Source organism: Halichoerus grypus, chromosome 4 (genome assembly GCF_964656455.1).
Source record: "Halichoerus grypus chromosome 4, mHalGry1.hap1.1, whole genome shotgun sequence".
Taxonomy (NCBI): domain Eukaryota; kingdom Metazoa; phylum Chordata; class Mammalia; order Carnivora; family Phocidae; genus Halichoerus; species Halichoerus grypus.
The window spans coordinates 28,774,720-28,794,612 of record NC_135715.1 but is presented as its reverse complement, the minus strand read 5'-3'; the positions used below and the strand labels follow the sequence as shown (position 1 = coordinate 28,794,612).

The 19,893-nt window shown below is 37.9% G+C and overlaps 1 protein-coding gene across 2 annotated transcripts in view; it reads right to left on the bottom strand.

Annotated features, from left to right (window-relative positions):
* Positions 1 to 19,893, bottom strand: part of OBI1 (ORC ubiquitin ligase 1) — a 39,737-nt gene that overhangs the window by 3,014 nt on the left and 16,830 nt on the right. For both annotated transcript variants that reach the window (XM_036066930.2, XM_078070217.1), the window contains exon 5: positions 18,159 to 18,247. In XM_036066930.2, coding sequence (XP_035922823.1) covers positions 18,159 to 18,247 — 89 coding nt within the window. The remainder of the gene's footprint in view (positions 1 to 18,158; positions 18,248 to 19,893) is intronic.

Here is a 19,893-nt window from a genome sequence, read left to right as displayed (position 1 = left end):
TGTGGCAGAAAGGCAGAAACTCACTGCTGACTTCCCTTCCAAGAGCTAGCTCTCTCAATTCAGCTCATATATGCATGCAGGGTTATCCCCTAAAACAATGGCAAAGATTTATGATAACATTTGAACAGTGGTCCACATCTTGAAATATTTACATTCAATCATTTTCCTATCGTACAGCAGTGTTTTACAATACATTTCTTATACAATGTCACCTTGTCAAACATAAAATGCCAATTTGAAATTCAGAAATCTTAGCAGTCCCAGCAGGGGTGGTTTTAAGTACTTATTTGGACCCTTTCAATTATAGCCACTCTTGATCTGAAGCTTTTACTTGGCCTTTCTGAACACTGGGCTTTAATTCATTCCAGCTCTACTTATTTTTGGCATTTTACAACTGTGTGGGACATCAATCTCATTTCTTCCAACTTTGAAATACAACGTCAGTGCTTGTGGTTCCAATATATTACACATAAAAACATTTTCACATTTTCTGAAAAGGAACATTTTGGAGAGTAACTGAAAAAGAACGTATCAAAAATTCACTTCTTTTACTCAGGATTATCTTGTTTTCATTATTCCCTTAAGAATGGGTACTGGGGGGTGTCTGGGTGGCTCAGCTGGCTGGGTGACTAACTCTTGATTTATGCTTGGGTCGTGATCTCAGGGTCGTGAGATTAAGCCCTGAGTGGTGCTCTGCCTTCAGCGTCTTCTCTGCTTGAGATCCTCTCCCTCTGGCCCTCCCCTTGCATGCTCACTCACACACACTCTCTCTCTCTCTCAAATAAATAAATAAAAATAAATCTTTAAAAAAAAATGGGTACTAGGTTCAGCTCAGAAAATGGTTCTGAGCACCCAGTATGGGCTGATGGTGTATCTGGAGCTGGGGATACAAAGATCAGTAAGACTGTCCCACCCCAATGGATATAAAATGTCTACCTTAAATTCCATCAGAACATCAAAGAAAATTCTATCTTTTAAGAAACTGCTTCTTATGAGTCAATACACATAAGCCTTGCATTCTAACCCCATGAAAAATACTTTTCTCCACAAAAGTTCTTTTAAGAAGCCTCTTTCTATAATCTTTTTGATGACTTAAATATTGACCCATCTTTTTTTTTTTTTTAAGATTCCGTTTATTTATTAGAGAGAGAGAGGGAACACAAGCAGGGGGAGTGAGAGAGGGAGAAGCAGCCTTCCCGCGAGCAGAGAGCCCGATGCGGGGCTCGAACCCAGGACCCTGGGATCATGACCTGAGCCAAAGGGAGACGCTTAATGACTGAGCCACCCAGGTGCCCCCAATACTGACCCATCTTAAAGAATTCACGTATTGCCTGTTTGGAGGAAACTACTTGAGAAGGTGTTCTTCAAAAAAAAAAAAAAAATTTTTTTTTTTAATCTGTGGGTTTATCTTTTTCTTCCTTTCCTCCCTAATTTTTTTTTTTTTTTAAGATTTTATTCATTTATTTGAGAGAGAGAGACACAGCGAGAGACGGAACACAAGCATGGGGAGTGGGAGAGGGAGAAGCAGGCTTCCCAAGGAGCAGGGAGCCTGATGCAGGGCTCGATCCCAGGACCCTGGGATCATGACCTGAGCTGAAGGCAGATGCTTAATGACTGAGCCACCCAGGCTCCCCTCCCCCTAATTGTAAAAGTAATTACAATTAAGGGGCGCCTGGGTGGTTTCTTGGTTTAGGCTCAGGTCCAGATCTCAGGGTTGTGGGATCAGCCCTGCCTAGGCTCCCACTCAGCAGGGAGTCTACTTCTCCTCTCCCTCTGTTCCCCCCACCCCCAATCATGTTCTCTCTCTCTGAAATAAATAAATCTTTTTTTTAAAAAAAAAGTTATTACAATTAAGAGAACGTACTAGGTATTTTAAAAAAAAAAAAGAAACCCACAGTAATTACCTTTTAGAGACAAACACTATATGTGTATGTGCTCTGACTCTCACTCAGTGCCCAACACCTCCTCCTACACTACAGCCCAATTCACTCTCTAGCTCACTCCAACACAATTCCTGCTCTGTTTGGTATTGGGGGGGGGGGAAGCAGAGCAAAGGTAAATATAGATTCATAAAATCTCAGGATTATACAAGCCTTAAAAGAAAGGGTGCTGAATATTGATCTACTCACTGCAATTAACTAACTGAACTCCCAGAAAGAGCACACTCCTTCAACCTCTAAAAAACAAAGCAAAAACCACAGGTATAACAAAAACAAAACCAACTACAATAACAAGGCTCCCTGTTTTAAAACCAATTTTACTACTATGAGTATCTGGTTAAATGAATGATGGTAGTTTTTCCTTCTTTGTTAGAGAAAAATGTTTTAGTTTATAAATGTAGTATTTAACAGAGCTGTGGTTTCTGCAAGAGAATTTTAAAGACCGGACGAATATCTTAAGGACATCAGTAAAAATGTTTCTAAGTTCTTGATCGTAACTACTCTATAATCAAACAACCCACATATTTTTATTCTTATTTTTATTTTTAAAGATTTTATTTATTTGACAGAGAGAGAGATAGCAAGAGCAGGAACACAAGCAGGGGAGTGGGAGAGGGAGAAGCAGGCTTCCCGCGGAGCAGGGAGCCCGATGCGGGGCTCAATCCCAGGACCCTGGGATCATGACCTGAGCCGAAGGCAGACACTTCAAGACTGAGCCACCCAGGCGCCCCTCAAACAATTTTTTAAAGATTTATTTATTTTAGAGAGAGACAGAGAGCACGAGCAGGGGGAAGGGCAGAGAGAGAGACAAGTAGACTCCCCGCTGAGTGGGGAGACCGATATGAGGCTCAATCCCACAACCCTGAGATCATGACCTGAGCTGAAATTAAGAGTTGGACGCTCAACCAACTGAGCCACCCAGGTGCCCCAAAATCAAACAATTTAAAGTCAAATAATGCTACTAGATAGGAAAGTCAACTATTACCAAAGGATGTTCTTGGGAACTCAGAGGCTTATAGAAAGAAAGACTAGTGACAAATAAGAAATGTTTCCCAAAATATTAGCAGCATTTTATTAGAAGGTTTTACCTGGAATTTCAAACGTCACTTTAAGATGCTACATTTGCCCCTATGTTTATTCTTTTTAATTATGTTTTTAAAAGAAGTTAGCAAAGTTGAAGTCAAAATGACAGCCCCAAAAGTGTATTGTGTGTTACTTCAGAGAGAAAGCTGAAGTGCCATGAGAACTAACAACAAAGGCCAGCAAAGGAGCACATATGACAGGGACAGCAAGGAGAAGTCACTGATGGAGCTGGCTGTTTTCTAAAAGGTCACTGTCCTCAATTCCCCAAAGTCCCCTTTCAATACTTTACAAGTCTGTAATACTCTGAGTGATCAGACCTTTTTACCATGTTAGTAAGAGGCCTGTGCTGGTGGGCAAATTAACAGAAATGCATAGTGAAAGCCATGGAACTGATCCATTAATCAATCAATCCATGTAATTTTTTGTCTCTCTCTTCCCCATTCGAGTATAAGCTCCAGGAAAGCAGGGAGTCTGACCATCTTACATTCACTGCTAGCTCCCTAGAACAATTCCTGGTATACAGCAGTCCTCATTAAATACTTCTTGAATAAATGTTATTTTCTTACTTTAAGATGCATCAGTGCCTTAATCAAGACAGAACCAACAGCATAGGATAAGCCAAAGGTCCTTGCGTCCCTTTTACATCTGAGTATTCTGAATCACTATATTACTAAACTGAATGTTTCATACATTTGACTTTTTTTTTTTTCACTGACACCAAGGAAAACAACAGAGAACAACATATTCAGAGTATAGTTCTGTGCCTTTTTTTTTTTTTTTTTTTTTACTACAGGCTTGCCATCTTATACTGCTCCTTCTAAAAAAAACTGCCACTTAGGGCTCCTGTGTGGCTCATTCAGGTAAGCATCCGCCTTCAGCACAGGTCATGATTCCAGGGTCCTGGATCAATCCCTGAGTCCTGGCTCCCTGCTCAGGGGGGAGCCTGCTTCTCCCTCTCCCTCCGCTCCTCCCCCTCTGCCCCCACCCCGCTCGTGCTCTCTTCTCTCTCTCTCTCTCCTCTCTCTCAATCAAATAAATAAAATCTTAAAAAAAAAAAAAAAAACTTGCCACTTTAACCTTACCAAAAGAATGGAAACATATGAGACTTCTGACATAGCCATTAGGAATTTTAAGCTTACCCTCGATTACTGTATTAGATTTGGCAAAGGGAAATTAATCAAGTTATATAGAAATAACAATTAGGGCTGCATATCTGATGCTATACTTCCATAAAAGAAGACAATGAAGATAAGAGCTTATTTAACTTTGGGTTTTAATACTCTTATTCACACTAATTCCAGATATTTCCAGAGTACATAACATTAAATGAATCAATGCCAAGGCAAGCCGGAGGGAATTCTAACATCATTTACCATACTTCCTTTTCCTGAGCAAATTTCAAAATGGAGTATTTTTATAAACATTCCATTAGAGACCAAAAGGCTTTGATTTTCAAAGTAGCAGTGATGGCCAAAGGCTTCATTATGTCAGAGAAAACATCGTAAAGCAGTTTGGGAGCTGCAACTGATATATCGGAAGTGTGCTAGAATCCGGGAGAAGCTTAAAGGATTTTTCAGCTTGCAATGTTAATGGATATATACATTCTGGATTAGGGTTCCCCTTGTCCAAAAAGCTACAGAGGTACAAGATTGTTCCTGTACCTACTAGCAGTAAGAGAAATGAAAGTCCTGTTAGTTTGACCTTTGAGGTATTACATCTAGAATAGATTATCGCTAACAATGAAAAGCTCCTCAGTCCACATTTTCTCATAGCCCATTACACAGAAGTAATAGGACGTGCTTGAAGGGGATTAAAAGAAAGCAAATGTGGTAAAAGAATAAATGCCAGGACCAAGTACCAAAAGACCTAACTTCTAGTGCTATGCTGCCATTAACTAGTTGTGAGAACTTGAGCAATTAACTTGCCTCTCTAGTTCTCAATGGCACCCCCAACAAAAGGGATAAAGTCAACAAGGCCAGTGGGTTGCTGAGACCACTAAACTCCCGAAACATCTTCAGGACATAGGGGGCCATCAGGGAAATAAACCCACCTGCCCCCCATGTATCTTTGATTTCATATCTTTTCCTTACTTGCTAGATGAGGTCGTAATTATGAAACAAAGTGAAAGCAGTTTTTGGATCTGAACCAGCTTTTATGATCTGGCCTATGTGACAGTTTTCCAGCATTGATATCCTTGCTGCACATGCTTCCAATACTCATAAATTTCAGTTGCCACAGTTTAGGTAAATAATACCAGTTACTTAACAAAGTGGCTCAAATTTAACACATTATATTGACTGTAACTAACTGCATGAAACTGCATAAAATAAAAATTTCAATACTTGCTTTTCAGTTCACAAAAGAGTACATAAATAACAGATGTGCATCAGTGACCAATCGGGTCACTTCTTTCTAAGTCTGAAAGTGGATGGTCACTCTGCATCTGTTATTCACACACAGACAGTAACACATGTAGTACTGTCATATACATTTTACAATAATGGATAACCAAAAGACAGAACTGGCCAACAAAAATGAAGGTGCAGCTAAGAATTGAATAGTGATCAATGTTAGAAGTAAAATTGGAATCAAATGTAAATGTAGTTATTGAAGACCTGACCATGGAAATGTTGAAACTGTCACCATTTGAGACCCTAGCAATGCCTGAGGAACCTGGGAGCGGCAAACTTATTGACATAAATGAGAGAAGTAGTTGTGGTGAAAAGAATAAAGATGTCTAGAGGAAGTGACAGGTTGGCAAAAAACTTCACATTAAAGCAATATGGAGATATTTCACGACACTGAAAGCATTAAGGATAAAATGTTGGAAGCTGTTGCAAACTTAGGAGTATGACAATTTGTCAAGACATTAGAAAAGATGCTAGTAGCTTCATATCATAAGTTCTAGGATAGGAAGACAAGCACTATTCAGATTATTCTCCACAGGTTTTTTACAAAGAAATAAAATACTTCACAATGTTTCTAATGTTTTAAATTCTACTACATAAGCATTAGTGTACTAAATATTAGTTTTTCTCTTTTCATTTCCATATACATTTATAACTGACAGTAAAAGATTTAATGTTTTGACAAAAATTATTAAAGTTTATAAAGCAACTTGATTTTTCCCATTGATTATTAAAACTGCTTTTCATTTTTACTTGAATGGCCTTTTTTATGGTCCTCCACAACTGTGCAAAGTGAGGATTACCTATACTGAAAGAATAGTTGATATGTAAGAAAACCAAGTAAACTTAAGTGAGTCTTGAATGTTTTTTTTAAAGAATAACCCATTCACAGAGGGAATTTTATTGTAGAGTTGCCTGTTTACACAACTGCAGTTGTGTATCTTCTCAATTCCCTGACTTTCAGAGATATTAGAAAATACCTTATTTTAAACATAGAGTAAAGGTGGGGTTTCGAAGGAAAGAACATTCCATTATTCCTTTCCCTTTCCTAAATATTTTCTCCTAATGCAAAATTCACCAGTTAGAGATTCCTTAAATTTGCAAACTCCTCTTTTTGATTACACGTAATGGAAGTAATAAGTAGCTTGTAATATGAACTCTTCAGAAACATGAAATTTTGATAGGAGTTGGAAGAAAAGGGAGAGGCCCAAGTACTGTGTTCTGCCTTATGGTTACGTGTGCAGGGTGGGCAGAGGGGCATATTTCAGGGAAAGAGGGCACAGAGGTCCAGGACTGTAGGAAGCTCAAAACTGTACTTGGTGGTGGGGGCCTTTCACTCTCACCTGTTTCCAAAGAGTAGTTTGTGTGTTTACCCATATTTCACCCTTGTGTACGTGTCAGGAGGATGGTCGGGGGCATTCTGTCTTTAAACTACTAGGGAAGCTTTGGGAAGTAGCTGATATATTTTTATCCACTGCAGAGCTGTATGACTTATCAATATTTCAAGAGTTTTCTCTTTTTAAAATTAAACACCCAGTGAAGAAAATGCTACATTCTTAGAGAATTTATTAATCACAAAAGTGCTGTCTATGACCAATCCTAGCCACACAAGTTGGTTCCACAAAAATATGTTAAATAATATGAACCATACTAAGAGAACAGGAAGAAATTCTTCCCCCCTGAAGACTCAAGACAACATTTCTATTTTCTGGACCATCATCAAAGAAAGAAAGAAATACCCCATCATCAAATAAATGAATGAATACATATATACATAAATAAAGTGAATTTTGTGATGGAATTTACCAAGAGTAAGTGTAACAAGTAAGTCTTTAACAGTAACCTGACCACTACTGAAAATGACAGTGACAAAAATAACTGCAGAAACCACAATTTATTAAATGTTTACCTGAATCAAGCACATCACTATATGCTTGTTATATATTATTTTTTATTTAATTGTCCTGTCAACTCAATGAAGGAAGATCTGTTATTTTTATTTTAAAGATAAGAAATGAGAAGCTTAAAAAGACTGTCTCTTGTTCAAGGATTTGCAGAAAGTGGCAGGAATGGGATTTGAATTCAAGTGTGTCTGAGTCCAAACACCATGTCTGACATTATATGAAGTGCCTAAACATGAGATCCCTTCTTCAGTAATATAAGCACCTATTTATACTGTAAGGTAATGTAAGATACAAGCTAGGATTGCTGAGCACACAGTCTGTGCACACAGTTAAGTAACTAGGATTGTGGTAGTATTTACTAATACATACACTTGCTAATAAAACCTGGAGTGGAAATAAGAGATCAAGATGTTGAAAGACATACAGATATGTATGCACAAAATTGAGAAATATTTATCAAAAACCTACTATGTTTTAGACACAAGTTCAAGAACATTTTGCAATTTCCAAAGATCATTTACTGAAGTGGCCTTGCAGAAAGCTATAGCACAGACAGATCACCCTGACAAATGCCAACCCAAAGAGGGTAGCTATTTTAACCAGAGATATGAAGACTAAATCAGAACCCAAACCACAAATTTGAAAGCCCCATCTTTAAGTGAGCTAACGACAGAAAGTATACATGATCATTTTGTCTACCTCATGCATAATCAGCAGGCATCTTCAACTATAAGGGAACAGTGCTACTTACGTGAAATGAGCAAAATTAAAGTGGGCCTAAGCATCACATAGGTACTTGTCCCGGGGTCTTATATTGAGGAATAAAAAACACAAGCTATATTATTAAGCTGCATCTTAGTTTTACCATAAAATAGAAAGTACTTCAACATTTGCAAGAATAAAAAAAAGTCACAATATCCTCCTTAAAGACAAAGGTCACATGGACAGTGGAACTAGATAAAGAATTAAGGCCCACGCAGCCATTCTTCCTCTTTCTACCTCCCAGAAGTACCGTTTAAAGACTAAGGTACAGAGGTACAGATCTGAGATTCAACAGTCTTGCACAATTCACAGCGCTTACCAGAGCACATCTGTACCTCTGAAACAAATAATGCAATATATGTTAAGAAAGAAAAAAAGAAGAAGAAGAATGTAGCAGGAGGGGAAGAACAAAGGGGGGGAAATCGGAGGGGGAGACGAACCATGAGAGATGATGGACTCTGAAAAACAAACTGAGGGTTCTAGAGGGGAGGGGGGTGGGAGGATGGGTTAGCCTGGTGACGGGTATTGAGGAGGGCACGTTCTGCATGGAGCACTGGGTGTTATGCACAAACAATGAATCATGGAACACTATATCTAAAACTAATGATGTAATGTATGGGGATTAACATAACAATAAAAAAAAGATTAAGGTACAGTCTGCTTTGCAAGCTTTCAAACAGAGAGCAGGGTTTTAAAATAACAGCTCATATTATTAATACAATTTTAAAGGAAGTTTTGTGTGTGTGTGTGTTTATTAAACTATACCATGCCTTTGTAGTTGAAAATTGTGATGTTGAAAATTCTTGCTGAGATACCTAGAAATTCTTAACACAAACAACCTTAGTGTTGGGCTGCATATGTAAATTGAAGAGGAACAGATTCTCTTTTGTGGTCTCTAAAAGGGCTGACATATGTATATATTTGGACCGCCTCTGAAAGTGGAGTACTCTTTTTACTATGGAATAAATTCCATTTTATTTGATAAATATATTTCATTTCAATTCCACATAGAAACGCCCTAATTTTCTGCCCCAAAAGAAAATATCAGCCTTGAAGTTTACAGGACATCAGTGGGGATCTTAATCTTTCGTGGAAGGAAATAACCTATGACATGCTATTTCATGTCTTTTTACAGTTCTAAAAAAAGGACTTATAGGTTTTCCCAAATATAATAACCTTAACAACAAAATCTCAACAGTGTAATAGGACAACTACTGTTGTATGAAAAAAGCATACTTAAAAATCTCCTGACTAGTATCTATCTATTTTTCACCACAGTTAAATCAACCTCTCTCTCACCATGAGGAACAATCTATTTTTTTATTCTTCCAATTCCAAAGGGAATGTTTATTAACATGAGAAACAATCTAAAACAAAATAAAACAAAAACTGTGATCCAGCCACCCTGTAATTATTACTCTGATGACAGTTACTGAGGACTTAAAGTATGCTAAGAGGATATGAGAAAGGAAAACAAAAGGTGTAGAACACATTCTTGTTCTCAAGCAGGTCCTAATCTTCCCAACAACCTTATTGCTTAGTCATTAGCATGCATTGCAGGCTCTTAAAATATCTTATCAATACAATAAAGACAAGTTGACAGAAAACTGCAGAAACTGTCCATCCCCAATTAGCTGAATACCCAGAGAAGGGCCCCTCAGGCGGCTGAGGGGCTTGAGCACACCTGGCTGTCACAGTCTGGCCCCAGGGTATCATCAGGCTCCCCTGACAGTCTACAAGTTCCCCTTCCGGGAAAACCAAAGGGCATAGCAGAATCAGTCATCAGATCAGGCTGGGGTCAAATACCAGGAATCATGGCGTTTGTCAGCGCAGAATCATTAGAAGTAAAAAAGGCCAGAATAGGTCAAGAAGGGACAATAGCCAAGGCCAGCAAGACCAGAGGTGCTGCTGAGGAAGTCGAAAGACAGGAGTAGTCTGGGTGGTACTGGCATGTCTTGAGACACAGTTTAGGAAGAGCAGAACTGTGACCCCAGGAGCCACAGCTCAGAGTCAGCATGGAGACAGATAAAGGCAGGATAAATCCAGTTCAAGTAAGGAGACTCAGACAAGAAACCTTGTCCAGAAGCCCAGCAACATCACCTCCTCCTTTCCCCTTTCTTGCTCCCAATCTCTAGTATGACTCAGGAAAACCTCAGGAAATCCCTCTGCTCTCATTTGGAGAAAATGCCAAGAATCTTGGGAGTTTCTTATCCCTGTAAACTCTTTGTACTTTAAGCTTCAAGAAAGCTCAGAATCTTAATTCCCTGATTAGTTCCTTCCACACTGCAGCACGGAGTATTAGAGTATAACGACTCCTTCCTTCTGCCAGTCTCCAGAGAACACACACACACACACACACTCACTCACACACAGAGTCATACACACACTTACATGTATTTTATACAGATACACACATGGCATGCATTTTTATAAATATGTCTTAGCTCCAAGAAGCTAGCCAGTAGATTAAGTGAGCATGACAGTCATGGAACTTGTCAGTATACCATGTGATCCTTAATAATATAAGAACAGTGGGAAGAACAAGAGGAAAGTGTTTCTTCTGTCTTAGGAAATCATGGAGGGCTTCACAAATAAGAGTAACTGTGGAGGAATTAACAAAGCAGAATAAAAAGGGAGAGGCTAATGGGAAGGACCAGGGAAAACAAAGGAAATGGCATGAGCAAAGGTGCAAAGGCCATGTCATAACATGGTGAATCTGGGCCCAGTGAGAAATTCAGCATGGCCAAAGCAGAGTATAAGAACGGGAAGGTTGGAGAGGACACAAAAAGGCCAAAGCTAAAGTCATATTGTAAAGAACCTCACAAACTTATGAAGAAATTTGGGCTTTAATTTGAGGACAATGGGGAATCACCAAAGGTTATTAAACAAGGGAGTGAGATGATCAAATTTATATTCTAGAATCTTGGCAACAATAAGGCAGATGCTTTAGGGTTGAGAGTGGAAAAGAAGAGGAAGCAGTCAGAAGGTTGTTTAAAATAGACTAAGCAAGAAATCATGTGGATCTAAACTAGTGGGAATGAGAAGATGGATTACAGAGACATTTAAGAGGTAGGACAGATAGAATATACTGAACAATTAGGTGTGGGATGAGGAGAAGGGGTGGAGAAACAGAAGACTGAGGTTTTTATCTGAGGCAACCAGATGAGTAGTAAAGCCATTAAGGAGGATAGGAACAAAGCAAGAGGATAAACAATCTTTTGAGTAGAATGGATAACGGATACAATTATTTAGACACACACCTCTATCAGTTCTTTGTGCTACACATTGTTCCAAGGACATGAAATTATTTGTTAATCCTCGCAGTAACACATCATCCACATTGTATATAAAGAAAATGATGGCTCCAAGGGATTAAGTAATTTATTGAGTGTTATTTATCTATTCATTTAATTATTCAACAAATATTTATCAGATGCCTTTCAGGTGCTGGGGTTTTGCAAGTAAAGGAAACAGGCAGTAAGATTCTTACCCTTGCAGAGCTTAAGAGTTTAGAATGGAGGGGACAGACAACAAACAGATCAAGCTATTAAGTAAACAAGATAATTTCAGACTGATTAGGGCTAGGAAGACAATAATACTATAACCTTGGTTCAGTACTAGCTGTGGGCTCTGTTATAAGCACATTTCAAGTTTTAATTTATTTAACCCTTACTACAACCTATTAGATAGGTACTACTTTTGGCCTCATTTCACAGAAGACAAGAACAGAGATACAAAAAGGTTAACTGTCTTCCCCCAAATCACAGAGCTAGTAAGTAGACAAAACCAGAGTTCAGTCCTAGGGAGTCTGGCTCTGGAGCCTGTGCTCATAATCACACTATACTGCTTCATCATGCCCTGATTTTATTTATGACTATGGTATCACAGTAAGACAGAGTAAGGACTTAGAAAGTACTGAAGCAGAGGGCTGCTTTAGAATGAATGATCAGGAAAGGCCTCTCTGAATCTGATGACAGAAGGAGTCAACCACATTAAGATCTAGAAGCAGAACATTCTGAGCAGAGATAAAAAGTCCAGCATGTTTTAGAAACAGAAGAAGGCCAGTATGGCTGGAGCAGGATGAGTTGGGAGAATAATATGAAGTGGAACAGGCAAACATAGACTAGTTTGTGAAGAATCTGGATTTTATTTTAGGAAAAAACAGGACAGTTTTAAGTAGGAGACTTTTATATAATTTGATTTATATTTTATAAAAAGACCATTTCAAGTATGGTGAAAATGAATTCTGTAGGGGAAGGAGGGGCAGAGTGGAAGCAGGGACATTTGAATCCAGGTAGTCTGTCTCCAGTGCTAAGCATTTATTTAAACACCATGCTATATGGTGAATTTAAGGTATAGGATCTTGGGTGAAGGTATAAAACAGACAGAAATATGAATCTACAACTGAAGAAAAAAGGTAAAACCAAACAAAGATTTATTAGATTTTATTTTATCTCTGACATACAGGTAGATGATTATTAAAGCTATGGGAGTAAATGCGATGGCTCATCAAGGAACACAAATACAGCAAAAAGGGAAGAAAGCCCAGGTCATAATCTATGAAATCTACGCTTTCCTCTTGGGAGTACTTTTTTTCTTATACTAATAACAGGAAATACTGTTCACTATCCAGAGAGTATCTGGAGCCTTTATCTTCCCCCAGAAGGAGCAGGGGCATGGGGGAAGATTGGTCCATAATGACAAGCCTTGGGTTGCTGTGCAGTAAAAGAGCTGCATGCAGGGAGACATTATCAAATCCATAGATCTCACTAAAGACACAATGACAAGAACACATAACATTCCTGAATACATATTTATAGAAAGGAAAGCCATTAATCCAACTATAACCAAGTTTGATATTAATGACCTATAGAGTTTTATACATGGAGTTTAACACCCTATGCTGTTAAGGTAAGTTAGTAGCCGAGGGCAAGAACTGTCGCTCCACTAAAGCCTCATAATAGTCGGCACAAACCGCAGAAACCCTGCCTAGTGTGCCTAGACCAAAAAAAAATGGCACAACCGAACAGAAAGATCTGAGACAGGGCATGAAACCTTCAAATGCTTTACAAGTCAATTCTTCGTATCTCTTCAAGCTAAAAAAAAAAATACTAAGGAACTCCTAACTCTATCAAGGGCAAGTATACCTACATTTCTGGGCACAGTTTAGGAACAGTAATTGAAGCCAAGGGTATTTAGGAATATTAACACCCCTTAGCTTCTTCTCATTTTTGTTGCTTTTTACCATGTGGAGGTGTGACACTCTTGGCATTCCCCACTGAACAGGAGACTGAGAACAGGCCTTTCTGTTTAAAGCACAGAGTGATGGATACAGTGGAGTCATGCTAACCAGCTATTTAAGTGGGGTGATGATAGTCATGATGGAGAGATATGCAAATCACATAGAGGAGTTCTGCTCCGATCAGTCTGAGAAGGAAGCCACCATGTTTCTCAAGCGTAACTGTAGCTACTACTAGAGACAAGGGCCCGGAACTAAAGGGACTACTTAGTATTTCTAACAGCTCAAGCTGCTTCCCTCTAGCTCAGAATGCCTTCCTCCTCATGGAAATCTCCATCTTTCAAAGCCAGGCTCAAGTCCGGCCTCTTTGATAAAGACTCTCACCATTGCAACATACTGGTCATTCTCTAAATTCCTACTGTGGTCTCTACTATTTGACTAAATCTGTTCAGTATTTAATTGTTTCATGTATTTTTGCCTCTTGACTTCATTAGATTATGAGCTTCCTAGAGGCAGGGGCCATGTTTCATGGGTTTTATTTTTTTATTATACATCCCCTTTCTTCTATTAAAATACTCTATAGTCTATATTTTAGTATTCATTTCTAAAAGAAAATATGGACATTTTCTTAGGTAACCACAGTTACCTAAACAAAATTAACAGTAATCTCTTGGTATCACCTAATATCTAGCTCATATTCAAATTTACCCAATTGCCTCAAAAATGTCTTTTGACATGCTTTGTTATGAATCAATGTCCAAACAAGATCCATATACTGCATCTGATTATTATGACTCTTAATTCTCTTTTATTGTAAAGCATACCCCCCTTCCCATTTTGTCAATGATTTTTTTATTCATTTTTTAAAATTTAAAAACAATTAATTTAAAATCAACTAATACAGTGTATTATTAGTTTCAGAGGTAGAGTTTGTGACTCATCAGCTGCATATAACACCACCTAGCCATTTTTCCTATTAAGTGTACCATATTTAGGATTTGTCTGTTTCCTCCTAGTCTTAAGAACTATGTTTATTGGGGCGCCTGGGTGGCTCAGTGGGTTGAGCGTCTGCCTTGAGCTCGCCTCATGACCACAGGGTCCTGGGATCAAGTCCTGCCTCGGGCTCTGCTCAGTGGGGAGCCTGCTTCTCCCTCTCCCTCTGCTGCTCCCTCTGTTTGTGCTCTCTCTCTCTGTCAAATAAATAAATAAATAAAACCTTTAAAAAAAAAAGAGCTAACTTTATCATCCATTTACTCAACAAATACATATTAGGAGCAGAATATGAACCAGAACTCTATAAAATGCAGTGGCTACAACAGTGAATACAACTATAGTCCTGGCTTAGACAGAAGAAAGCCGTGAAACAGCTGTACAAAATATTAACTACTAGCAATTATGATATGTGCTATGAAGGGAAAGTACAAAGTAGTAAGAGAAATTATAGCAAGGGGACCTAACCTACTTTAGGGGTCAGGAAGAGTATTTATTTTATATAGTTCAATGCACCTTGTACAGTGTTAAGTAAATAAACATTCAGTACTCCCCGGCTGGCTGGGAGAGTAAGTTTTCTTCAAATTATCAGCCTTATAAACTAAAGGACACATCACCACCTCTGGAGTTATGAACATTAGATCTGATGCTCTTAGGACTCCATGTTAAAGAAAACTGAAAGGGCAAACAAATGGTTTTCCCTTGTGAAATAAACTATTTTAGAAGAGAAGAAAAATTCAGGAAGTGGCTATATAAAATCAAAGAAAAAGACCCCATTTTCTGGACCACCAGTTTAGATATTAGGACAATGGATTTTTGACAAGGAACAGAATAGATATTACTGAAGCCTAGAAAAATATGCTTAGTAGAATATCTGACATACTGCTCAAAAAGGCTTTTAGGTTAAAGTTGAGGAAGGAAAATTACCCAGGCACACTTTAAGACTGGATATAATGGATGGAAACAGACAGAACAGAAAAACAGTAACAGAGAAGATAAATAATAACCCAGATTTTCATTTTAAAAGCTTATAGCACTATTTTTAAAGTATTATAAAATACATTACTTTTATACAGAACTCTCTACTTAAGACCAATGTAAATGTTTAAGTCACCCTTGTCCACATCATATGTTAGTCTCGTTGGGGGTAATAGCATGATCTGAGTGTCTTCAAAAGAAATACCTTCTGCTATGGATTGAACTGTATTCTCCACCCACAGCCAAATTCATGTGCTGAAGCCCTAACCCTCAGTCTGACTATACAAAGAGAGTCTTTAGGAGGTAATTAAGCTTAAATGAGATCATAAGGATGAGGCCTTAGTCTGACAGAACTGGTGTCCTTATAAGAAGAAGAATAGAGGGGACACCTGAAAAATTAACTTAATCTCTTTAACTTAATAAGCATCCAACTCTTGATTTCGGCTCGGGTCATGATCTCAGGGTTGTGAGATCGAGCCCTGTGCTGGGTGTGGGCGTGCAGCCTGCTTAAGATTTTTCTCTCTCCCTCTGCCCTTCCCCCACCCCACCCCTTTCTCCCTCTCCAAAAAAAAAAAAAAAGAGGAAGAGAGACCAAAACTCCCTTTCAGACATGTGAAGACACAGTGAGAAGGTGGCTGTCTGCAAGTCAAGAAGAGAGCCCTTGCCAGAAACTAAAACTGCTGAACCTTGATCTGGGATGTCTAACCTCCAGAACCGTGAGAAAATAAATATTCAATGTTTAAGCCACTCCGTCTAAAGTATTTTGCTGTGATAGCCCAAGCTGACAATTACACTTTTCTAAATATTTTCCTCTCTAGTATCTAAATCTTAAAGCTCTCTCCTCTGCATGATTTGTAGAATATGTCTGCGCAATTTGAAGGATACATCAGAAACTAAAGCTATGTGCATAAAAAGGATACCTTGACACCTAACCAAGTAGACAAAAGAAAAATAATTGCTTAAGGAACTTCCTAATCAAGGGAACAAAATGGAACAGATGGTTTTATTTGCTTGCATTTACTTTTACACTCTTGAAATTTCATATTTTTTCAAAACAAATAGAAGCTCTCTTCAGGTGAACCAGATCTGGGTATTTTCAGCTGTGGTCAGCTTCTCTCTGAATCCCGCTAGGGTTTGGTGATGCAGAGTAAACAAGGCTATAAATCAACTGCAATGCATTTAATACCTCAATGCATTGCAAATTGATCTAGAATAGGGGTCAGTTCAAATCGTTTTTTAAGTTAAACTGTTCCCTTCCCCTGAAGGGAAGGAATGGAAGTTAAAGATAGCAACTCCTAAAGTTATATGGGTTTCAGAAGTGTGGCTGTTTGTTAGGATAGTCAGAGGCCAGGTTTCTTCAGGTGAGATTCTTCCGTTACTTATCAGGTTGGAACCGAGGATATTTAAAAACACATCCTGGTGGCTGGCATTAAATCTGAAATCTGGTGGGCAACTTTTCAAGAAATAAAAGCTACAGACAAAATAGCTTTAGTTCCATTCAGCACACTGTGGGAAATGCAGCTAATGGACAAGCATTACTATGACTGGCAAGGCGAGGTGCCAATAAATGAGAGGAGCAGAGATTCAAACCACCACATAACAGCAACATTTCCTAAGCTTATTTCACTAATTTGTCAAAGTAGAACATTATCTGAAGTGAAAGAAAAATGAGGTTGGAAAGCACAGGGGAAGGAACTATTTAAAAGTAAAAGCTATGCTTCTTTCTCTATTGGTTAGTTATCCCTGCTTTGAGTAATTATGGTTTACTTCTACCATTTCCTGATACCACACTTGGTTTTACTAAACGCAGTGTTTTCTCTTTTTCATATGATAAGCAGAGAGTTACTTCTGGTAGGACAAATTTCCAGTTGCTTATGTCTGCCTTGCCTTTTTCCAGTAGAAAGAAATGAAGTCTAGTCATTACAGAAGGAAAGTGTGGAGTTCTGATATGCCACCCCTCACAGAGGGATGGAAGGCTATATTCTCTCCTTACCTTTTTTTTTCCCCTGAAGAAGAAAAACTTCAAGTGCTATCTCCCATCTTTTCTCCATCTTTAACTCTCAACTCTCAATTGTTTCTTATAATTTTAAACAAACTGTTAAACAGGGCAATACTTGTACTCTTACTTGGAATGGAATGAAAACTATCCCATCATAAAGGAAGAATAGATTCACTTAATTGTATAATTAAAATCAGTCTAAAATTCAACAAATCATGCCTTAAACTCTATTTCAGATATGCTTTTTAGTATAATGGTTAATGTAATAGTGTAATGGTTCTCTCTGTAATGTAATACAGCATGGACTCTGGGACTGGACTACGTGGGTTCAAATCCTATTTCCATTACTTACTAGCTGTACAGATTGGATAAACTAACTTAATCTCTCTATGCCTCTGTCTCTTCATCTGTAAATGGAGAACACTAATAGTACATCACAGGTGGTTGTACGTGGCAAAGAGAAAGCACTATACATACGTTAACTACTATCAAGATTCTTTCAGAGAGTATCTAAAGGGCATTACATTAATCGCCCTACTCTCTGTTAGTACTATTAAACAGTTACATACAAAACCAAGTGAAACTTTTCCTGTCTTAGGTCACATAAAACAATCCTCTTGCTAATCAGATAAGGAAACAGAATAAGAATGAAATCCGTTCTTCAAAATTAGCCTTAAATGACACAAAGATTTCACCAATAACATAAGTATACACTTGACTTTTAGAGGCAAGACATTCTATTTAAATCTACATGTTTCAATGAAAAGAGTCAAATGAAAAACACATACAATAATAGCAGCTTATTCTAAAACATTGACATCATCTGAAACATTGCTTTATGAGCAAAATACATACTTCTGGGGTGATCTGTTATCAACTTCAGCCTTCAGTCGTAAATTCTCCCTCACCAGGCCACCATTTTCCAATTTCAATTTTTTATTTGCCTTTAAAAAAGAGTTGAAAATAATTAAGCATGAACTAAAACAAGTGCCTTATAAAAATTATGTCATGAGCCATCTGTATTTTTTAGAGTGATATCAGAAAATTGAATACTAGAACATGGTCCTCAGAAACTTAAAATCACCACTGGGAATGACTTGTGAAACTGTGAACACAACCAAGCATTTTTAATCCATAATCCCCAAGCACTTTGCAACTCTCCTATCCAGGGAAATAAACAGCTATGTTAGTTAGCTTAGCGTCATTTAGGGACTATACTAATGGCAAATATTTTTTTTTTCCTTTTTCACATAACTGAATATTCTAAGCATGGTAACATTATACTATATGCAATTATTTGCAAAACTAATGCTAAGAGTTAATTCTCATGAATTATGAGCTGTAAGACTGATTTTGGGTTGCTACTTAAAAATAGCTTTTTAGTGATAACAAATCTAATATAGTTAAACCACTTGCTTTCTTTCTTCAAAAGGCTTTCCCAAATGCCTTGGCTCACAATTTCTGGGGCTCTCAAAATTGGGTCAATATTTTCTAATAAAATTCTAAGAATTCTCTTTTGATTAAAAAAATCCCAAGTATGACTTTCTTTTTGAATTGTATGATACCTAAAAATTGTCTAACAAAACATTAATTGCTAGAAAATTTAGAAGTTGAATAATTGATTCTGGATAAAAAGTAGTGTGCCTCAATTTTAGAGTCTTTTTAAAAGCTATTTAAATTCCTCAGTCATGGCATTTTTTAATTCCAAAGAATAACACTCCCTAGCCTAGAAACCAATCTCACTAACTTGGCAAGAGAAATGTCTTTTGTTTGACTAGAACATTGACATTTAAAACATTTTAAAGTGAATGGGTCACGAAAACTACTGTCAACAAAAAGGCTTAAACCAAAAGACTTAAAAACAGATTTCAAAAATTTGACCAATGTTCTTGAATAATTTCCAGAACTTCTGACTATACTGCTCATCCACCCACACACAAATACCCCAAGAGGATGACAAGAGAGAAAGGGCAAAAAACATTCTTCTGGGCACAAAGCCTAGCTAGCTCTTGTACTTACACTCATGGAGGTTCTTTTTGGGCTCTTGAGCAGCTACTTATCCTCATGGTTGCAGACCAACCAGTACTGTGGAGGGTTAATTCTTTAAGTGACTGATAAACACTATTACTGCCCCTCTGAAGATACAAGGAAAGTCATTTACTTCCTCATACACACAGACAATGAATTAAGCTTTCAAACACAGCACCATAAGACGAGGCACTTAGTGAATGCTTTCTGATGATGATGACAAGCTTAAATTAGAAACTCATTTGACTTCTCTTCCCCATCCCTTCCATACTGTATCACTACATTTCAAGGTCTTTCACCAGTCCTGTGGCTCTCTAATATCCTCATTATGGGCTGGCTGGTTCCTCAACTATCAGAGGTATTTTCTTTTCTTTTTTTTTTTTTTTTAAACCACCAGAGGTATTTTCAGTTTAGGTGGGTCAAGATTACAAAGCGCAAAGTTCTACCCATTTGTTGCACCTAGGACTTCACATAACTATTTTCCATTTGTAATACTGATTGTGTAATGATACTGATCTCATAATGGTTTCAAAACTTACCTAGTCCTGGAAACATCAGAAAA